The sequence below is a fragment of the Melospiza georgiana genome, chromosome 12 (genome assembly GCF_028018845.1).
Source record: "Melospiza georgiana isolate bMelGeo1 chromosome 12, bMelGeo1.pri, whole genome shotgun sequence".
NCBI lineage: Eukaryota > Metazoa > Chordata > Aves > Passeriformes > Passerellidae > Melospiza > Melospiza georgiana.
The window spans coordinates 9,010,055-9,032,036 of NC_080441.1; the positions used below are offsets into that span (position 1 = coordinate 9,010,055).

General features: G+C 47.8%; 4 protein-coding genes across 6 annotated transcripts; 3 read left to right on the forward strand and 1 right to left on the reverse strand.

Moving 5' to 3' along the window:
• Positions 1 to 42: 42 nt before the first annotated feature.
• NDUFA1 (NADH:ubiquinone oxidoreductase subunit A1) lies at positions 43 to 1,077 on the forward strand (the record flags this gene model as incomplete). Its single annotated transcript, XM_058032940.1, has 3 exons — positions 43 to 441; positions 609 to 698; positions 982 to 1,077. Coding segments are annotated over 3 exons (510 nt in total), but the record flags the coding sequence as incomplete, so codon positions are not given.
• A 1,596-nt stretch (positions 1,078 to 2,673) lies between these two features.
• AKAP14 (A-kinase anchoring protein 14) lies at positions 2,674 to 5,016 on the forward strand. Its single transcript, XM_058032916.1, has 6 exons — positions 2,674 to 2,751; positions 2,887 to 3,001; positions 3,074 to 3,165; positions 3,322 to 3,501; positions 4,479 to 4,531; positions 4,861 to 5,016. Exons 2-6 carry the CDS (start codon positions 2,896 to 2,898, stop codon positions 4,946 to 4,948), a joined length of 519 nt encoding a protein of 172 aa, XP_057888899.1. The 5' UTR covers positions 2,674 to 2,751; positions 2,887 to 2,895; the 3' UTR covers positions 4,949 to 5,016.
• Positions 5,017 to 6,155: 1,139 nt separating this feature from the next.
• On the reverse strand, positions 6,156 to 11,425 carry NKAP (NFKB activating protein). The gene is made up of 9 exons (XM_058032915.1): positions 11,172 to 11,425; positions 10,699 to 10,779; positions 10,263 to 10,336; positions 9,927 to 10,046; positions 9,277 to 9,322; positions 8,773 to 8,888; positions 8,548 to 8,623; positions 7,838 to 7,987; positions 6,156 to 6,551 (listed from the first exon to the last, which is right to left on the reverse strand). Exons 1-9 carry the CDS (start codon positions 11,423 to 11,425, stop codon positions 6,377 to 6,379), a joined length of 1,092 nt encoding a protein of 363 aa, XP_057888898.1. The 3' UTR covers positions 6,156 to 6,376.
• A 147-nt stretch (positions 11,426 to 11,572) lies between these two features.
• ZBTB33 (zinc finger and BTB domain containing 33) lies at positions 11,573 to 19,551 on the forward strand. 3 transcript variants are annotated; one of them, XM_058032365.1, is made up of 2 exons: positions 11,573 to 11,629; positions 16,509 to 19,551. In XM_058032365.1, the coding sequence occupies exons 1-2, from the start codon at positions 11,602 to 11,604 to the stop codon at positions 18,548 to 18,550; spliced, it is 2,070 nt and encodes a 689-aa protein (XP_057888348.1). In that variant the 5' UTR covers positions 11,573 to 11,601; the 3' UTR covers positions 18,551 to 19,551. The 3 variants fall into 3 exon arrangements, with proteins under 3 accessions (XP_057888348.1, XP_057888349.1, XP_057888350.1); XM_058032366.1 differs by lacking the exon at positions 11,573 to 11,629 and adding an exon at positions 14,942 to 15,009; XM_058032367.1 differs by lacking the exon at positions 11,573 to 11,629 and adding an exon at positions 15,396 to 15,420.
• The last annotated feature ends 2,431 nt before the right edge of the window (positions 19,552 to 21,982 follow it).

Consider the following 21,982-nt stretch of genomic DNA (forward strand, 5'->3'; position numbering starts at 1 on the left):
CACACAACCACCGTCACCTCTCGCGAGACTGCGCCTTAAAGGTGCCGCTGCCTCCGCCGGACTACCACTCCCAGCGTGCACCGCGCCCCCCGCCGCCGGTACCGACGGGGTCAGCCGCTCGCGACTGGGACCGAGAGCGAGCCGGGACACGAGCACGGCCTCATTTATTGCCAGGGACTGCTCCCGGGCAGCGCCGTCGCTCCCGCTGCCCGCTCGGGCCCGCTAGGGTGTAAGGGGGCGCGGGGCAGGCCGGGAAGGGCGCGGGGCAGGCCGGGAGTGCCCCGGCACTCGGCGAGGGGCAGCGGCACCGACACCGACGCCAGCACCGACAGCGGCGGGATGTGGTACGAGATCCTGCCCGGCATGGCCATCATGGGGGTCTGCCTCACCATCCCCGGCATGGCCACCATCTTCATGCACCGCTTGTCTAACGGCGGCAAGGTCAGCGCGGGGCGGGGCGGCACGTCCCGGGATCCGGGACCCTGGGGCTCCGCTTGCCCACCGGGGCCGCCCTGATCCCCCAGTCCCTGCAGCCCTGTGGGATCCCTTACCCCGCCTTCCCTCGGGAGCCCCTGCCCGACCCTCAACGGGCGGTTCTGTGCCTGCAGGAGAAGAGGATCGCCCGCTATCCCTTCGAGTGGACGCTGCTGGAAAGGGACCGGCGGCTGTCGGCTGTCAACAAGCACTACGTGTCCAAGGCAGGTCTGGGGCGCTGGGCAGGTACCGCGGGGGGAGCGGGACCCAGGGGCTGCTCCCCCATCGCCGAGCTCTGGCATGGCCGCTGAGGTGGGCACCGGTCCTCTTGTCAGATCTCACTCGGTGCCTGCAGCTGGCCTGCCTCTGGGGATGTGCATTTTCATTTTGTTCTAATTAAGATCTGAGTAATTAAATATTGTTTGAAAATCTGCATTTTCAGATATGCCCTGTTGTACCTTAGTGGGAAGAATGACACAAATATAGCTCTTATTTTTTCTTTTTCAGGGTCTGGAGAACATAAACTAAGGTGTCAACGCTTTGAAAAATTCATCTATCTATAGAAAATGATTTAACTTTTGAATAAAGCTATACATGTGTTCAGCCCTTGTATTTGTGTTACTGTGGTGGGGTGACCCTTGCTGGACACCAGGTGCTCACCAAAGCCACTCTGTCACTCCTGTCCTCAGCTGGACAGGGGAGAAGAAATACATTGAAAGGCTCGTGAGTTGAGACAAGGAGAGGGAGAGACCATTCATCAGTTACTGTCAGAGGCAAATGAGACTCGACTTGGAGAAATTCATTTAATGAATTGTCAGATAACAGCAGGGTAATGAGAAGTTAAATCATAAAACACCTTCTCCCCACTCCCCCCTTCTTCCTGGGTTCAGCTTCACACATGATATTTTCTCCCTCCTCCCTGCTGAGCTACACCGGGTGATGGGGAATGGGGGTTGTGGTCAATGTCATCCCATGTCTCTGTTGCTCTTTCCTCCTCCGGCGGGAACTCCTCACGCTCTTCCCCTGCTCCAGCATGGGGTCCTTCCCATGGGAGACTCCTTCACTACTTCTCCAGTGTGAGTGCTTCCCATGGGCTGCAGTTCTTTTTGAACTGCTCCAGCACAGGTCCCACACAGTGCCATAACATGCAGTCCTTCAGGAACCAGCTGCTGCAGCAGGGTCACATTTCCTGCCAGCAAACCTGCTCCAGTGGGCTCCTCTCTCCATGGGCACAAGGGTCCTGCCAGAGCCTGCTCCAGCATGAGCTTCCAGGGGGTCACAGCCTGGGTACATCCCCCTGCTCCAGCATGAGCCTCCAGGGGGTCACAGCCTGGGTACATCCCCCTGCTCCAGTGTGAGCTCCCCACGGGGTCACAGCCTGGGTACATCCCCCTGCTCCAGCATGAGCTTCCAGAGGGTCACAGCCTGGGTACATCCCCCTGCTCCAGCATGAGCTTCCAGGGGGTCACAGCCTGGGTACATCCCCCTGCTCCAGCATGAGCTCCCACGGGGTCACAGCCTGGGTACATCCCTCTGCTCCCGCGTGAGCTCGACGGGGTCACAGCCTGGGTACATCCCCCTGCTCCAGCGTGAGCTCGACGGGGTCACAGCCTGGGTACATCCCCCTGCTCCAGCGTGAGCTCGACGGGGTCACAGCCTGGGTACATCCCCCTGCTCCAGCGTGGCCCGTTCCTGGGGTGCAGGCGGATCTCTGCTCCTTCATGGACCTGCCGGGACACAACTCACTGTGGTCTGGTAGCACGGGCTGCAGGGCAATGTCTGCTGCTACCGCCTGCCCCACGGCCTCTTGTCATTCTGGAAGAGAAGCAGCTGGAAGTTCAGTACCCTGATATACTAAAACATTTCTGGTTTCTCCCGCACAGTCCCGGTGATCCTTTCCCTCTGAGGGGCTCTGGACAGAGCACAGACTGGAGGCTGCTTTAGCTCCCGAGTGGCAAAAATACGACAAGCAGAGAAGCTGCTGGGATCCCGGAGCTGTTTTCTTGCTCGCACCGCCCTCCCTCCCCGGGGACAGCGGCTCCCGGCGGTTTCCGCGGGGCAGGCCCGGCCTCGCCATGGTGACCGCGCGCCGCCCGTGCCCGCGGGGCCGCGCTCAGCGGCGGGGACAGCGCCGGGCCCGGGCTCCGCTCCCCGGGCTCCCACACCCACCCCGGGACCGCAGCGCCCCGGGGCCCGGCCCCCGCCGCGCCTGGGGACCCCCGGCCTAGCCGGGGAAGCGGGGCAGAAGCAGCCGCCGGCCCGGGAGCGCCAAGCGGGGTGAGCGGGGCCGGGGTACGAACAGGGGCCGTGAGGGACTGCCCGCGGTGAGGGACTGCCCGCTGCTGCCTCACAAGGGGCCTGCAGCTCTCCGAGCAGCGCTCCCTCCATGTTTGTGCGTTTATCTCTCTAAAGGTGAAACCAATGGAGGAGGAAAAGGAAGGCAGTGAGCAAAAAGATCACATCCCTCCGGAAGATGAGAGCAGCAGTACAGAGGAATGGCTCCCAGAGGACGAGGAAAAAGAGAAAGGTATTGTGTTTGCTCTACTAGAAAGTGCTGGAATCTTTTCAGGAGGATTTCTTAGCATTTTATCTGTTTCAGAAAGCAAGCATGTCATCAAAAATATCCCGTGGACTACAGCTAAGAACTTCACAGTGGAGATAGGACAGCAGCAAATTGAAGAACTGATTTCTGTGAGTCACAATTCCATTCACTCAGGAAGGCCACATTTTCTCACTGTTAAGAAGTATGAAAAATAAAAGCAAAGCACCTCTGTTCCTTTTTAGCACCACACACAAGTCAGCTCTACTCGACATAGGGAGTCTTAGTGTGATGTGTTTGTTCAACAGACATGGGACATTCATGAAAGCTGGCTTCACCACTCAGAATTTCTCGAGGAAGAAGAACTGAAGGACAGCAAGAGGTACCATTACAGAGCTTGCTGGGGCCTCCCAACACGCAGAAAACCCATCCCAAGAGCAACAGCGAGTGTCTACTTCGTTATAGTGATCTCCAAACTCAAACCTGACGTAAGTACTCAGCAATGGTGGGGATGCACTAGTCCTTTAAGGGACAAGAGTACAGTGGCATTCCTGAGGCAGGGAAGTGCCAGGACAGTGGAGAGGCTGGTGAGGAGCCAGCAGCTCTTGTGAAGATGCTGACAAGGCCTGGACATTGCCAGAACAATGGCAGGAGATTTAGATGTGGCCTAATAGAAACATGGCATTGGTTGGCAAGGGGAGCAAGGCACAGAGCAGGAGGCTGGGTTAGTTCCCAAATCATTGACTGACAGAACTTGGCAAACAGAATCTGGCAGGATCCTACATCTGCCTTTCTGCTCTTACAGTCTTCCCTTTCCAAGCCACAATTGTTCTGGGCCGCTGTAAGAAGGGCTGAGTAGAGGTGAGTTACAGAATGAGGGCTCAGTAGAGAGGGAGTGGCACTTCACTCTTCAAGGTGTCTCAGAATCCCTTTCCTGATCAGCCTGAAGTTTGCACCTGTAAAATGAACTCTTGCAACTCAAGAAAAAAAAAAAAAAAAAAAGGAAATAAATTGCAGAGTAGACTTCTTACCTCCAGGCTTAAGTCATACTGAACCTTAGTGTTTCTACTTAACACCTATGGATCCCCAAATAATATTCTGTGGCTTAACCCCAGCTGGCAACTAAGCATCAGAGCTGCTTGCTCACTCCTTCCCCACCACCATGGGATGGGGGAGAGAATTGTAAGTGTAAAAATAGTGTAATAATATTAAAAAATAAATAGAATAACAAATTGAGGAAAATAAAAACAAAAAAAAAACACTATGAAAGACAAGTGGTGCAAATGAAAACAATTACTCACCACTCGCCAACCAATGTCCAGCCAGTCCCTGAGCAGCATCTTCCCTTCTGCCCCAACCAAATATCCAGGTTATTTTTAAAGTAAACAGTAGCTCTCACTTAATTACAATGTCTGCATTTTGAGGGGCTGTACCTGGCCTCTGCCCTGTCTCTGCTGTGTTGCAGACTGCACCTGTGGAGGTGTTCTACAGACTGGAGTCCAGCAGGCTGATTCGGAGGTAAATGTTATTACTCTTCTGTTTTAGCAAGCTTTTCCATTCCAAAACCAAACAGGGAGCTCGATGTAAATAAGTTTGCAATAATAGCAGAGGAGTGGAAACTGTCAAAATCTTGCTCCATGAAACGACCCTGCTTATCACTAGCCTCACCCCCAGAGGCATGAATAGCCACCCTGTGGGCATCTGCCTTCTCAGAAATTTGTCCTGCCTTACATGGTTTTTATTGCAGCAGATAGCCTTACATGGTGGATAGAGGCCAGCTCTCACCTGGCCAAACCTGGATTCACTATTATGCTTACAATCTACCTTTTTTTTATTCCCTTCTCCAGGCCAGAACAGTGTGAGTTTAGAGAAAAGTGGCTTCATGACATAATTGAAAATAAAGTACTGTGTGCAGAAAGACTTGCTTCCCGATGAGCAGCTCCAATTCACCATTACTAGTCCTCTCTTGTGGAGAACCAAATAAACATGATGGAAAAAAAAAAAACCTCTTCCTTAGCAGTATTTCTACTTTGTGGATAGACAAGAAGCATTGAACCTGTGCAAAATCATCTCTGCCCTGCCATGGCAGCTGGCTGTGTGTGACAGTCCCTGGCAGGTGGGGACAGCAGGATGGAACCAGGCTCCAGAGTGTAAATAGGAAGAGGTAGCTGGGCAGGATTTGCTGTTTGTGATTGCCAGGTTTATGGAACTCCAGGGAAAACATTATAGGACTTTAGGACTTTTATTTTCCTCATATAAATATACAAGACATCTCTGTTGCTAGACTTAGAGGAAAAAAATAAATTAGGAGAACAGAAAAGAAACAACTCATCTCTCAAAACCATTTTGTTTTAAAAACATTTGAGAAAAAGAAGTTCTAGGAGAGATGTTTGGAAATATGCAGTTGAATCAAAGATAACCACCACATAAGCACTGCCTGAGCAAAGCCTCCAAGCACAGAGTTTAAAGCAAGCCATGTAATACTGCTGAAACAGACCAAAGTAAAATACTACAGGAGTTAAAACAAGGGTTTAATCTAGAATACTTCCATAAATGAAAACATTTCAAATAAATTGAAAGATACATCCTTGTTCCCACCTGTGTACATCCAGGGGTTCCAATCACTGCACCCCAGTGCACTGATGCCTATGTATAACATAGGAGGAAAAGAAGCAAGCAGCTCAGTTCTTCACCATGTGCTTCAGTGATTGAATATCAGAGCCTCCTACTACTGCTGCTTTACACCTCAGTTGCCATCTGCTTGCTCTAAAGTAACTGAAGCCCATCTGTATTAAATTACAAATGAAATTTACAAATATGTACATGTCTGGTTTGAATCACAAACCAAACTCAACTGTTTTGAGGAAAAACCTAAATTTAAAAGACTTGTGAAAAAATAGTGGACTGTTCTGGATCTTAAAACAGGAACTCAGGAGTTCCTTCATTTTTGCTACTGGTGCTAGTAGCTTGTTAAAGGTCCTTCCCAAGCTAAATGATCCTATGATTAATAAAAATAAATGGAATTAAAAAATCACACTTATTGACTTTAGGTAACAAAACCTTCCCATGGGATCCTTTGGCTTGTCAGTTCAAAGCAAGTGCAGAACACTGACACCTCTAATCTTCCCCACCTGTTCCTGCCTTGTAGCCTTTCTCTTTGCAGGGATTCCTTGTAGATGGTAAACAAACCATCCAAGAAAATCTGATGAAAATAACTCTGTTTCCTTGACACAAGTAATCCACTCCTGAGCTTGGCCCTGTTGGGTGAAAGGTGCTGCAGCACCTGCATCTCTCTTCAAATCACAGCTGGACTGCACCAGCTGCCACGCAGTGCAGGCTGTGGTGTACAGCTCACATGAAGCATTATTTCTCCTCTTTGCCTTTAGTCTTTCTGTAGACCATCTCTCGAAAGCTTGCAAGGATCTTATTCTCTCGTTTCCTCCTCTCCTCCTGGTTGAAGGATGCCAGAGCTCTCTTTTCATCTGCGCTGTAGATCTGGTTCTCCTTCCGCAGCCGCACAGCCTCCATGCGCCGGTGCCTGTGGGGGGACAGGGGTACATCAGCAGTGCCCTGGCACAGCTCCCAGCCATCAACTGCCCTCAATGTCTTCAGGGGCTTTAAATAAAGCTACTGAAGTACCAAGGCCTGAACAACAGCCCCTGAGCCAAAGTTGGCCTCTAGATGAACCTTCCAACAAAATGTTATATTTGTATCCACTCACTAAGGTAATATCCATGATCATTAGTGAAACATGTAGTGGTAAGAATATACTTATATTTCAGCATTTAGAGCCAGACAAAGGCATGAAATCAGGCATCTGGCTTTGTTTGAAGGTATATGATCAAAGCCACCTCCCTTGGTACCTCCTCGAGCCCTGCCCAGGCTTTGGGTGGAGCACAAGAGGACGATGAAACCAAATGTTCCTGCACTAGAAGTTGTGTAAGCTTGTTTATTCTACAGTCTAAAAGCTGAGCCCTCTCACAGTGAAGATGGAGGCCTTGCCTACAGGTGGACACACCATGTAGGAATTCCCAGGAATGCTTCTCCAGTCCTTTGCTGTGACTGGGGCTCCCAGCTCATGTGCAGATCTTGATGATGGTAAAGTGTAGGGTAACTGGTGATGTATCTTTTTTAATCACTCTAGGCAATCTTTTGCAGTAATGGTTAGGTGCATTACTTAGCTAATCCTTTGTAATTCTTTGCAGTTTTGCACTGTAGCAAATTATACTTAGTCCTTGAAGTTGGTATCTGAATTTTTTGTGCTTACCCTGCCAACTGGCAAAACAGATATCTAAAAACTAGATATTCCAAAGTGCACACTAACCTTCCCAGGAAAGAGTGTGGCAGAACAAGGAACTGATTTCTGGGGATGTCTGTTCTCAGGCAGTCAGCCAGAAGCCTCCCCTACCCCCAGGGTGTCAGCTGCTGGCTCACTAAAATTTAAGTGAGATTCCTGCTGGTCATAGAGAAAAAAGTGCAGCCAACCTCTCACACATTGATTTGTCTCCTGCTGGAGACAAAGGGCCAGCACACCACCAGGGCTGTCCAAACAGAGCACCTTTGAGCCATCTGACACAAGCACCTCTTCATGTGAAATAATTAGAAGAGCATTGCCTGTGAATAACTTTTGCTCTTGAGGAGAAAGTGTCCTTGAAAAACTCACTATCCATCCCTAGCAATGGGGAGCTTAGTGTAGATTATTGCAAACAGAGCACCTCCTCCTCCATGCTTGCAAGTAGAGCTTGGAAGCATTCTTCTGTTCAGCCAGCAGAGAAAGCAGCTCTTGAAAATTCCACTGAACCACTGCCATCATCAGAGCCATACCTGCTGCCACTCATGACATAACCAGAGCTCTCAAACGACGCGATCTCCTCGCTGGTCAGGCCGATTTCGCCTCTGCGGGGAATGCGCTTCCCCGCTTTGACATACTCTGCCATGGCTGCCCCTTCCCCGGGCAGGAGGGCATGGCCATAGCTGAAAAACAAAAGTGGTGATGTCAGTAGCTTCAGATAGAGAGAGCCTGAGCTAAACATCCAACTTCCCTCTTCACTACTATATACACCTGCATTTTTAAACACCACCTTATTTTCTCCCACATGTTGGCCTCTTTCTTCCTTATGGCAACACTAGCAACAACATCTTACATTATCAGCTGAGTTCATTCTGATGACACTACAAAGTCACAATACTGCAGATCTTTAGAATAAAGCCATTTACAATTGATTTTTCTAGGAATCAAGGCTAAAAAGCATAAACCAGACTCTTCTACCCAAATTCAAGCCAGGGGAAAGCCTAGCACCATTAGAACTTCTGTCTGTGAGTTTCTGACACAGCATTTTCCCCTCTGCATGCATTATTGTTGCAACAGCCCTTTTTAACAGTAACTTTCACACTTGATTCACTTGATTTAATCAAAGTACCATTAGAACTGGCTACTCCTGCATGCATTATTGTTGCAACAGCCCTTTTGAATAGTAACTTTCACACCTGATTTACTTGATTTGATCAAAGTGCCATTAGAACTGGCTACTCACTTCAAAGGCCTATCATCCTGAGATGCGTGAGTTTTGGGAGCCTCTGGTCCAATCAAACTGTCAGCTTCAGTATTTTCTGCAACAATCAAATAATGAGGAAGATTAATCTTGTGTCCATTGTTCTTTGTTATCAGAAGGGTTACACGGGTCAGCAACACCTAACAAGGAATTCACAAAAACGACACCAAGAAGTTTCCACCCAAGTTTGAAGTGAGGTGAACCTACTTGACCTCTCTATCCAGAGATCATCCCCTTGAAGCATTTCATCATCGGAATCTTCGCTGCTTGAATCACTGGATTCCTTCCTGCTCTTCTTAGCTTTCTTTTTCTTATACTTCTTCCTGTGATTAAGCCAGACAGACATGCTATTTATCAAACTTTAACATTAAAGAAGGTGCTTGGAACCATACTCAAATAATTAGTTTCTCAAGGCAACTTCCACCTATAGGAGGAATGGCTGTCTGCTGTTTCATATAAAACACTTTACAGTGAAACCAAGACAATATATATGTTCTGTTTTGACTTTCATAGAGTGTTAGAAAGTAGCTTTACAGGGAATTGTTTGTGCTACAAAATTGTGTAGATTTAAATAAAATCCATCAAATTAATATTATTTGCCGGCTCTTGCAAATTACCCAAGGTCCTCAGGCTCCCTCAGGGCCTGCGAAGAAAACTGAGCTGCCCTCCAGCCAACAGCAGCCAAAATGACACAGCAACCATGACACTTACTTTTTGTTCTTCTTTTTCCTCTTCTTGCTTTTCTTTTTATCTTCATCTGAAAAAAGAAAGTGTATGTATTATCAAAAATAAATTATTAGTTTTAACTAAGTGGCTTACTGCCCTGCAAATAACATGTCATGCCTTTTACAGCCCCAGTGTTCACGGAGCTGTGGGCTCAATCTTTGACTCTCTCAACCCTAACCCTAGCCCTACCCTTAACCCAAACTCAGTAAGATGGGTTTTCCAGGTCAGAAAGATGTAGGAACAGCAATGCTGGGGCCTTGCTGGGATTGCCTTGGCATGCCTTTTCCAGTCCCAGTGCTCCTGGAGCCATAGGCTCTTTTAGTCTCTCAACGCTAAGCCTGACAACTCCCCTAACCCTACTGCTAAGAATTACACTAACCACTACCTCTACCAATTAACCTAACCACTACCCTAACCCTGAGCCCATTCCCAGCACTGACTGCCTCCACCAGAATGCCCCAGTACACCCTGATGGGACTTGTTTATACTGGGAAGCGTTAGTATAAAGCTCCCTGCAGTACTGGTCGTATGAGAACATATCAAACAGATCTCTGGCATGAGAGGCTCAGTGGTTGCTAAAGTCAGAAACCCACTTTCCTGAGGCCAGACTGCAAGCTGAAACCCTCTTGTCTTACCACTGGAGTTCTGCTCAGACTCTGAGTCACTGTCACTGTCCTCAGAATGTTTCCTGCGCTTTCTTTTGGATGCTTTACGTTTCTTCTTTTGTTTTTTCTTCTTCTTTTTCTTCTTTTCCTCTGGAATGTTTTCAAACATAACATTAGAGAACAAAGAGCATCTAGTTCCATATATATTCCCTAATCTTCCCCAAGCAATGCTCTCCTTTGAGCTGGAGCCCACCCCAGCCACTTCCACCCATCTAAGCCAGGGGACCTCCTGCAAGCAGCAGCAGCAGATTCTAAACCACAGTAGCTTCCCATTTTCAAAAAAGCTGTGCAAGCCAAACAAAATACCTTCTGAGCTGGAATCCGAAGAGCTACTCTTAGATTTTGCCTCTTCATCTTCTACCGGTGTGTGCTCATCGGAACTGAATAAAATAACAGTTTCCTACTTAAAATCTGTTTTGCTGTACTCAAGATCAAAGGTATACATATGGCCAAAGACATTTTGAGTCAATCCTTGCAAGAGAGTAAAATATTAAAGAGCTAATTTAGCCTGGGAACTGCTGTCAAAACCACAACACAACAGTCACCTGATCTACAATAAATCATATACTGCATAATTGGTATTATTGGTTGAAAAAATACTAATCTCATTATGCTGCTTCAGAAAGGAACTGATACAATGAGTATTGTGACACCATGACTAACGCAGGGATAAAGCATTTTTATAAACTGAACTGATATGTAATTAATATTATAAAAAACATGAAGAAAGAATATGTCTTACTCTGGGTCAGGAACTTTTGGTGACAGTCCCCAGACTTCAGGTGCCCCCAGTTCTCCAATTCTCTCTCTCTCATTGAGTCTCCTGTAAAGGAAAACACTGTCACTGATGCCTAGTTTACAACACCCAGTACACATACATTTTCAGTCTTGCACGTCAGTGTTTCTAATGGCCTGAATCAGCTGCAGGAAGGATAAGAAACAATTCGGAGCAAGGAGCAAGCTCGCAGGGCAGTCTGGCAGCAGAGCCCCGCGCACTGCAGAGGATCGGCGGCAGCAGCTGTTACCCCCTTCCAGCCGAGCTCCGTCCCGTCCCCCCGGGCGGCCCAGCCCGCGGGGAGCGCAGCCGGAGCCCGTGACGGGGCCGAGAGCCGTGACGGGGCCGAGAGCCGTGACGGGGCCGTACGGAACCAGGCCCGGCGGCACCCGCCCATCCCGGGAGCGGGGCCCGGCAGGGCAGGCCCGACCCGCGCTCACCTCTGCCGCAGGATCTCCTCCTTCTCCTTCTCGTAGTACTCGGGCCATTTGCCGTGGTGGTGGTGCCCGTGGTGCGCGGAGGAGCGCGGCGCGCCGGGGCTGCGGGAGCGGCTGCGGCTCCGCCGGTGGCTCAGGCGCCTCGAGCCATTGCGCTCGCGGGACCGGGACCGGGACCGGGAGCGAGACCGGCTGCGGCGGCCGCGGCGCTCGGAGCTGGCGGCGGGCGGGGAGCGGGAGCGGGACGCGGGCGCCATGGCGGAAGCGGAGGCGCTTCCGGCGGCTTCCGGCGCCCTCCCGGCCGGGCGGGAGCGGGGCGGGAGCGGGGCGGCCCCGCCCGCGGGGTCACCGCCCCACCCGCCCGGCCGGCAACGCGGCGGCGGTGGCGGCGGCGGCGGCTCCTTTTGTGCCCCGCGGCGGCCGCCCGGCAGCGATGGACGCGCGCACGGCGGCGGCGGAAGGTGAGGCACCGGCGGGGCGCGAGCCGCGGGCGGGGGGCGGTGGCGGCGCGGGCCCGGCTCCGCCCCGCTCCGCGGGCACCGGCACGGGGCCGCGGCCCCGGGAGCTGTCCAGGGCGGGCCGGCAGCAGCACCGCCCCGCGGACAGCTCACCGTGCCCGGCGGGGTTCCCCGTTCCTGCCCGCCTGACACGGCCCGGCCCGGCAAGGCCCGGTGTCGGTGTTGGGGCGCCCGGCGCCTCCCAGCGCGGCCTGCCTGACACGGCGCTGGCGCCGCTCCGCTGCGGCGACTCAGGGCAAAGCTGACAGGACGAGGGGAAACGGCCCCGAGTTGCGTCAGGGGGAGGTTTAGGTTGGGTATTTGGAAATTTTTTTCATGTGAAAGGTTATCAGGCACAGGAATAGGCTGCCCGGCGAAGTGGTGGAGTCAGCATCCCCGGAAATGTTAAAAACCCCTCGGAGATGGCACTTGAGGACACGGTTTGATGGTGAACACAGTGCTGGCGCTGAGCTCACGGTTGGAGTTAATCATCTTAAGTCTTTTCCTTAACCTTTATCTATAAAGACGATACAAATTACAAATTATGTATTCAGATAAGACACCCACTCTTCTGTGAGCGCCCTTCCCCCTCAGCTTTGACCACATTGCCCACATTGCCACGGAGCTTTCTTAAATGAACCCCGAGTTTGTGCTGAGCTCTGGCAGTGCAGTGTAACACGGCCGGGTCTGGCCAGCTCTCGGTAAACGGGACATTTTGGACAACTGCTGCACCCTGGGAAACCCATGCTGGTTTATGCTGTCTAGAAATTATGTCAGGGTATGCCAGTTCTTTTTCACAAATGAAACAGTATTTTAGCTCTCAAACCTACCATAAGCAGCATAAAAAATTCTGCAAGATGGAAGAAGCCTATTTAAATTGTGTATTTTTTTGGGTGCAAGGAACCTCATGCAGAACAGGGAGGGAAAAGATTTCCCAGAGATTGCCCATGTGTGTGGCATTACTGTTGCCTGTGTCTGTGTGAGGACAGCACAGTTTCTCCCGGATTATTCTTTGGATTATTTTGACAAACTAATTTTAAATTATTTTAGATCTGACTAAATGGTGACTAAAACATCTGCCTCAGGAGCACTCTGCACCTGTGTTAGCTAATATTGTTAGGTGACTTGAAGTGCACAAGTTATAATGTCATGCAGTACATAACAGCATCTACAACAATTACTAATGTCAATGAAAAGGATCACTGGACTCTTAATTCATTTATATGAGGCTTTATGTAATGGAATTGGCAGGAGAAATACTCTCAGAGATTTCTTCAGGGCACAAATAGTGGAAATTTGTATTTTAGAGTCTTTCAGAAGCAGTGATGCTTTATTTGAAATTCCCATTCTGGAAGAATATTTCTGTCCTTAAAGGTAGTCTTAGGTAGGATAATATTGAATTTCAATTTTATTGAAAACCCTTAACTGTTCTGCTTATAAAATTTAATTTACTTTAATGCAAAATATGTGTTTTCATGATGAAGAATGTTATTTTGTCTCTCAAATTTGTCAGCTCTTTAAAAGAATTTTCTATTCTCACACAGTGGATTTTTTAAAACTAAAAGAGCATCTTAAATTGCTTAATTGAAAACTTACTTTTTTGTCTTCTGGCAAAAGCCTGCGCATAAATTTCTTTAAATTGGTACTTCATATTTTCAGAGCCTTCATCCCAAAGTGTTTTTGATCACTTCTCAACATTAAGATAAAAGTTGCTATTGGGTCTCTTATTTGTTCAGTTCCAAAAAGACCACATGTAGTTCTGTATTCTAGATGTTTCTTATCAATATCTTAGATAAAATGGTTCTTTTATATTGGTATTTATATTGTAAGGTTTTATGTGCCTTGAATCACCAAACACTTTCTTGGCTTATCTAAACATAAAAGTGGAAAAAACAACCTCTAAAATAGGAGATGCATGCTGACAAAAACAAAAAAAAAAAAAGCACATTGAAATTCAGTTTTTGGGTGCAGCAAGATGGTGACAGCTTCAGTTAAACCTGCTGATCTGGGGAGAGCATTATCTGTGCCCTGACTGCAGCAATGTGACAGGGGGTTCAGATTTTATATCTGACAGAAGGAGTTGCCATAGAGAAAAGCTGCTGTGAGAAAGGTAAAAGCCAAGGAGATGGTGCTGCTCTCCCAGCAGCTTTTAAATCAGGCAGCATTTCTGTGCCTCAGAAAGAGTGGTTCAAACCTGATTTTTGAGATCTGGTGATGCCTCAGGAGCAGGGATCCTTCCAAGTCAGTGCTCATCTGTAGCTGTAAATTTTCCTGTTAGTTATTTAGTATTGGAAGAGGCAATGAGGAAACAAGTCCTTAAAGCTGGAGGATGAAAGGCTAAGAAATTGTTTAATTTGGGCCATCACACATTTTTAGAGGAGAAAAAAAGCACTGGATTAAATATTTAAACAACTACAGTATTGTTTTCATTTAATATAGCCTCCTGTGTAAAAATAATGAAGAGCCTGTATCAAAGGGGAAAAGAATTGAAGGGTCATATGAGGAAGAAAAGCCTATGTTTTCCCTGATGAGTGTTTTCTATTATTTATCCTCATTCAATTGACTCTCTGGTAAAGCCTATAAATAAACAGAAACTGCTTTTCTAACATTTAAAATCTGAAGGCTCACTTCAAAAAGGAACTTTTGTTGCTAACTATATAAATACAGGGAGCCTGGCAGGTGATCTTCTTGCTAGAAGAAAGATTATTATGTATTTCTTGCTCATAAACCTGAGCAGGACCATTTCATTGCTGATTTATGAGGTGAAGGATTGCAGTCATGTCTGCCGGTGGCTGTGGCCTGTTACGTTTTTCGTTGAACTTGACAGGCCATTTCTTCTTGTCAAAGTTTTTGAATCTTAAGAAAAATCAGGAGCCCCTGTGGTTCAAGTCCGCAGAATGCATAGGGGGGGGAAAAAGGAACAGATCAGTAACCAAAGACACAAAATATCATTTATGATCTTGGTGTTCTTTGAGCATTCCTGAACAGCAAGAGTTTCCAAGAGGCCGCGCTGTGGATGTGTCACTTTGGTGGCCACATGTCGAATGTGCATTTGAGTCATTTTGGTCAAAGGCACTTTGTGTCAGAGCCGTGCATGTCTGTGCAGCTGCTGGCAGAGTCTAACACGTGTTCCTGTGGCGCAGAGGATTCCCAACAACCGCTCCCGGAGGAGGAGCAGGGGCGGGTGTGGGCTCAGGTGTGCCTGTGAGCTGCCCTCGGTGCCGGGCGGAGGTGCCGGCTGCGTCAGCGCTGGCAGAGCGGCGCCGGTGCCCCCGGGAAGGAAATGACACTCGGCGGGAAATAGCGTCTGCACGGCGCTATCCACACGCTCAGCCGTAGGGCAGGTGCCGGCCTTTGCCTCCACCGGGACGCGGGGAGCCGGGATCCCGGCGGGAATTGCCGAGGCGGCAGCAAGGCCCGTGTGCGGGAGCCGGGGCGTCCCACGGCCTGCGCTGGAGCGGGCTCGGGGCCGCACGCCCGGCACCTCGGCAGGCGGGGGGCAGTGTGCGGGGGGCAGTGTGCGGGCAGCGTCCCGGGCAGCGTCTGGAGCCCCGCGGCCTCGGGGCTGCTGCCGGCGGCGGGAGCGCGGGGCGGGTCCGGAGCGGCGGGAGCGAGGCCCGGCCCCGCCCCGGCCCGAAGGTTCCCGAGGCCGCTCGGGTCAGAGCCGAGGGCAGCGGCGGCAGCGCCCTCCAGCGGCGGTGCGGAGGGTCCGGAGGTGCGGGAGGCGGCGGGGCCGCGGCCGGAGCGCGGCGCAGGTAACGCGGGCTCGGCGGGCACGGCGGGCTCGGCTGCCCCTCTCGCCCCGCTGGGGGATCAGCACGGCTCAGCGAGCGGGGAGCGGCGGACGGACCGCCCGTCAGCCCGGGCCCGGTGCTGCCAGGCCGCTCCCCGGGCCTGCCGTTGTCAGCGCCGCCGCTCCCGCTCGGCCTCCGGCCGCGGACCGGCCGTTGCTGCCCCGGCGGCGGCTCCGCTCGGAGCGCGGCTCTCACGGCCGGGCCCCCGGGGTCGCGGCGCAGCCGGGCGGGACGCGCTCCCCGGGCTGGCGAGCGGCGGCCGCGGGACTCCGGCATCGGTGTCTCATCCGGCCCGGCCTGCGGAAATCAAAGTTTTACGGGTAAAATTAGAGCCCGTGGCTCCTTGTTCTGTTTTTTGATGTTGCTTTCTGCGGCTTACTGGGGGCTTTGATTGGGCAGTGATGGCAGATAGGTTACTTTGACTTAGCAGATCAGTTTTGCTATCGTGTTGCTTCAGTGTCTCAGTTTGGCATACGTAGCCATGCAAATATATGACATAGGGCTCAAAAAAGTTTATGTTTTTGGGGAAGGAAAGGTTTATTTTTCTGGGGAAGGAAGTGCACTATCCATAGTGTTTTCATTAACTCAGTTAACTGGTAATATGCAGACACACAGATTCTGGTGTCTGGCCGTAAATAACTTCACGCTATTGGGCTTTCTCATAACAATCTATGGAATATTTCACAATTAAAAAGAAATTACTAATAATGTTTAAAGCTGCTTTTGGGGCCCAAAACTTCCATCTTCTTGGTTTTACAATTAACCTTGCTTGCTGTTGCTTAGGATGAGGTGTTGCTTCTTTCTTCCTCACCTTGTAAGAGCAGAGGATCTATTCAGAATTCCACTTACCTTGTGGAGAAAGAGGAAAGGACAAACAACGATAAGAAACAAAGTTGCAGAGTGCAGTGGCACATAATCTTCTGAACGGTATCTCAGATTCGTTTTTTCCTAAAGAAGGAGTAGACAGTAAATATGTGAGTGTTGTAATGCGGTTAAAACTATAAATCTGCATTTTTACTGATTTGATATCTTTTGCTTTCCTTTTGTAGGAATGGAGGAAAAAAAACTTATTTCTGCAACAGACACACAATATTCTAGCGTGCTCCTTCAGTCTTTGAATGAACAACGTGGCCATGGACTTTTTTGTGATGTTACAGTCATTGTGGAGGACCGTAAATTTCGAGCTCACAGAAACATCCTTTCAGCCTCAAGCACATATTTTCACCAGCTTTTCTCGGTGGCTGGTCAAGTGGTTGAACTGAGCTTTGTAAGAGCAGAAATTTTTGCAGAAATTCTTAATTATATTTATAGTTCCAAAATAATCAGCGTCCGATCTGATTTACTTGATGAACTGATTAAATCAGGGCAGGAGCTGGGTGTTAAATTCATAGCTGATCTGGGCATCCCTCCGGCCGAAGGCAAGAATGTGCCCAGCGAGGTCAAAGACGGTGCTTCAAAAACTTCAGCTTCTAGTCCAAATCAAAGAGATGCTGAAACACAGGTGACTGTAATCAGGCCAGAGGGCCAGGAGGCAGCAGATGGGATGCCTGTTATAACACAGTCATTCTCCTTACATGGCATAGAATATGAGACTACAAAAATTACAGTGAGCGATTTGGATGAGGAGGATGATGATGTCATTTTTTGTTCTGAGATTGTTCCTCCAAAAGAATGTACTAAAGACAAAAATGCTGCAAGCCAGAGCCAGCCTTGCTCAAGTCCAGCTGGAGCTTCTGACCAAAAATCCTGTGGCAGTGGTGGCTCTCCCCATGTGACAAACAGCACAGCACCTCAGAACCTCACTTTGTCTGCCACTCAGCTGAGCCCGAGCCAGACACAGGCAGGAGCTGAACCATTCTCCTCGGCCACGCCGCAGCATTTTACTCCTAATATCATCGTGCTGAACAAGCCTCTGCTTAACTCCTCACTTGGTGCCAGCTCCTTGCATCAAACACATGTGACTCCTACAATTAATTTACTTGAGGAGAACCAGCAGCTATCCAATAATGGCTCTGTAACTGAAGTGGAAGGAACTGCTGTTGATGATGAAGAGGTTGTTGAAGATGATGTTGATATCATTAGCTCCTCTAGTCCTAGTTTGGTCAGCAGCAGCTCTTTGGTTCAGCAATCTTCTGTTCCTAAGGCAGGGAGCACTGAAGGATCAGGTGTACAGAAAAAACAGGTTGTTACATTTTCCCAAGAGCCATCTACTAAAGCTGGAGAGCTGAAAATAAAAATCTCAGATGTCCTTTCTGGAAACAACAAGGAATTAAGTTCGGGTCTAACATCGAAGAATGTGGCAGATGGGCAGAAAATCATAACATTGGATACAGCAACTGAAATAGGAGGCTTGTCCACAGGCTGTAAGGTGTATGCAAATATCGGTGAGGACACCTACGACATAGTCATCCCTGTGAAGGGTGACTCTGAGGGAGGGGAAGCCAAGCCCGATGACACACCCAAGAAGTCCGACGATGAATCTCCAAAGGGGAAACGCATGAAAGTGAAGCACGACGACCACTACGAGCTCATAGTGGACGGCAGAGTCTACTACATCTGCATCGTGTGCAAGAGGTCCTACGCGTGCCTGACCAGCCTGCGGAGACATTTCAACGTGCACTCCTGGGAGAAGAAGTACCCCTGTCGCTACTGTGACAAAGTCTTTGCCCTGGCAGAGTATCGCACCAAGCACGAACTGCACCACACCGGGGAGCGCAGGTACCAGTGCTTGACGTGCGGCAAATCCTTCATCAACTACCAGATCACCATCTCCCACATCAAATCCGTGCACAGCCAGGACCCCTCCGGGGACACCAAGCTGTACAGGCTGCACCCCTGCAGGTCCCTGCAGATCCGGCAGTACACCTACATCAGCGACCGGCCCAGCAGCGTCCCGGGCATCAGCCAGGGGGGAGTTGTGTACCGTGTGGGCTCAGGGAAGGATGGCACTGAGGGAGCAACGTCCAACTCTCCAGCCAAACAAATCACCTGGGACGACATTTTCATTCCGCAGGGAAATGAAACGATTTTTAAACAAAACCCGCCAGAAGGAAGTACTGAATTTGAGTTTGTGATACCAGAATCTTACTGAAATGTTTGAAATGCTGGAAAAAAGGGTTCTGTGCAGGAGCATTGCAGTTGTTTTAACTGAACTGTTGAAATTGCTGTAAAATCAAAGGTTAAAGTCAAAAGAAGTTAACTTGTACTACCAAGTAACCAAATGGTAACACTTAGATGGACCATGTTAACTGCAGTGCTTTGTGGAAGCAATTAATCAGAAAATTTACTTGAATAGAGAGTGAGACATTCTAAGGCGCTATCAGAGTTTTCAGATATGTTAAATTTGATCAAAACATGAGGACTTGTGGCTTGAAAATGTACAATTCCTTCTAAAGAGCTAGAAATATTTCTAAACTAATTGAGGTATTTCCTGTACCCATATTTACCATGTAAGCCCTTTCTTTCATGTTAGCACTTTAATGCTGAATTCTGTTTAGATGTTAACCAAGAAAACAGTAAGATTTTTTCATCATTGTCTCTTGGTCATGGAACATTTAAAAAAAATAATCCCACAACTCACATTTGTGAACAAGGGGCCAAAGTACATGATCCCCTACTACACTGGAGTAGTCTGTTTTTGAGCTAGCATCCTAATTCTGCTTTTATAAATATTATGAATCATCTGTCTTCATGCAAAAAGTCTTGTCTACAAGCAATACTCATTTAGGGCTAGCTTGAACAAACTTTACTTACACTTGGCAGTGTGGTGAGCTAAGTATTCAGTGTCCTGGACCTTGTTATTTTACTCTTTTTGCAATGGGAAAAAACCAAACCCCACACAGCTGAATAGTGAAGAAGCTTAGAACACTTAGGAAGGAGATAATTTTACCTTCTTACAGCTTGAGAAATATTGTTGCATTTTCTTACTGCTGGAAAAAATGCCAGTAATTAGTTTGATATAAAGTGCTGTTCCTTTTTTTTTTTTTTTTTCACTTCAAGAAGAAGGGCTTCAGTCCAGAATTTTGAAATTATAAAAATATTATTTGTTTTTAGCTGAAGACTTCTCAAATCTATGAATTCATGTAAGTGCTGTATTGGGTATAATTTCTTTGCAATTGTCTAGTTGTCAGGTGTTTCCAGGTTTGGGTTTATTATGTTGCCATTTTACTCTCCTTTCATTTGGTGCCTGTTACAACAGTTAAAAGATGAATTAGATGTCCACCTTGATCAGGAAATGGTAGAGAAAAACAGCTGTTTGCTGGAGTCCTGGTTTAGCATTTCAGAGATAGTGACTTGTTGAATTTTTGTAAATGGTAATATGAAAATCCTCAAGTTATAGAGGTGACTGGGAAAGACTATTGTGCATAGTACTAGTTATGGAAACCTTCAATTGCTTAAATTGCACTCACAGGTTTCTCTTTTCTTTTTCATGTTTTAAGTTAGTATCTTGATTTTATGACTCTCAAAGGTTTTAGACGTACAGCACTCTTCACAGAAAGGCACCTAAATGGGAAACAGTTCAAATCTAAGTCGAGCTACCAAAACGATACCAGAAATCCCCGTGAGCACTGCTGGGAGGAGGATTTGTTTGTGTGGTGCATGTGATGCTCAGCACTTCTTTGTCAGCCAAGAACATGATACACCTGATTATTTCCAGATCACACTGCTGACCCCTTTGAATATGATGGGTCATGCTTTAAATGTGGGGTGTAACTGAGGTGGCATTTCTGCGGGCACACATTTTCCTCATGGATGTGAGTGTGGATTGCCTGTGTTGCACAGCTGGCTGGTGCTTTGGGGGCACTTCCTCAACTTTGTGGAGACAAATGCAATGTTATTTTTGTCATTGACATGACACATGTTTAATCACAGAATAGTCTTGAGTTGGAAGGGACCCACAAGGATCATTGAGCCCAACTGTTAAGTAAATGGCCTGTGTTGGGATCTGGAATTAAGCATACATTACAGAGAGCAGAATTAAACATAATGGCTATCACTATTTGCTGCTGATATATTTAAAACCTTAAATTAAACTGTGCCTAGTAAAGGTCTCTTTTTGGAGGAAAACTGGAAAATTAGGGCTTTGTAACTATTTTTGCTAGAAGACTCGTGCTTGCATGTGTCTCAGGGTCTTCAGTTTTCCTTGGAAGTGATTTTAATATCCAAAGTCCAGAGGTATGTAAAGCATTTCTTTAATTTCACTTCCAGTATTTATTGGTTTGGAAACATGTTAAATTCATTCTTTGAAAACTTTTTATGGGGCCATGAGTAAGCTTTTTATTTAGATTTCTGGCTATTGCACTTACATTTGTGTTTTTGTTTGTTTTTGTAAGCATTTAACTTCCAGTTTAACTTAATGAAAAAACTTATGTAAATATTAAGAAATTGGCTTTGGGATGATGGAAGAAAAAGGTTGAATCTGACAAAGCATTTATATAGAAATGAAAAATTTCAACAGACTAAGGTAGCAAACCTCACAGTCGTTTGTTATGCATATAAAACCATTTACAGATCTGCTGCAGAATATGGTAATGGTGACTGCATCCTCACTGTCTGGTTTCTTTGGGGATACATACCATAACATTCCACTCTGTGAACTAAATGAATTTTGAATAACATCTACTGCTTATTTATTTTGTTCTGTTAAGGCATGCAGCTTATAAAAAGATGCAGAAGCTGACAACTATATACATTGAGTTCTGAGATCTAGGAAATGTTCTGTGTGAACATTCCTTGGTTCCCCAGTCTGTGGTGTATATAGTTGTACAGTCTTTCCTTAACATCCTTTTTAAAGTTGTGTTCTACTTTTCATTAATCAACACGTGATACTAGTTTTTAGAGCTTTCTATGGCAAAAATAAAAAAGTTTAATTCTCAAGGTGAGCACAGAATGTTTCTTTTTGGTGGCAACTCAGTTTCTATAGTCTAACACATTTGTAGCTTCCTTTTGCATGTCTTTGGGAATAGCAGGGAACCCACTGTGGGGGGGAACAGGGCAAGGTGTTTTTATTTGGGCTTTAGTTTTGTTTGTTTGTTTTGATGCTGTTTAATTGGTTTTGTTGAACACTTTCCAAGAAAGCAAATCAGCTCAAGAGCCCCAGTGTGCTGTGAGCTGAGTGCTGTGATAGATGGGGTTGATGGCAACTCTGAGGCTGTGCAACATTCTGACCAACTGTGGCACTGCAAATGGGCTCAAAGTCAACAAACCCCTACCTAGGGACCAGTAAATTGTACATTGTGACCAGTGCTGTGCTTCCAGCTCACTCATGGTTTGGGCTCTCCTTTCCAGCTGCTGACTGCTTGTGATTTGTGAGAGTTCCATTGTTGGTGACCTGGGGCCAACAGGAAATAGTCACTTACTTTGTGTAGACTTCTTATTGCATGTAGGAATGCAATTTAAGAAGTAACATACCAAATTATGTTCTAGGTGCCTTCATCTCCTTGGCATAGGGCTTCTGCCTCACTCTGCTGACATCACCAGCACAGAATATGCCCAAAGTAAGCAAAGGAGACACCAAGACTGC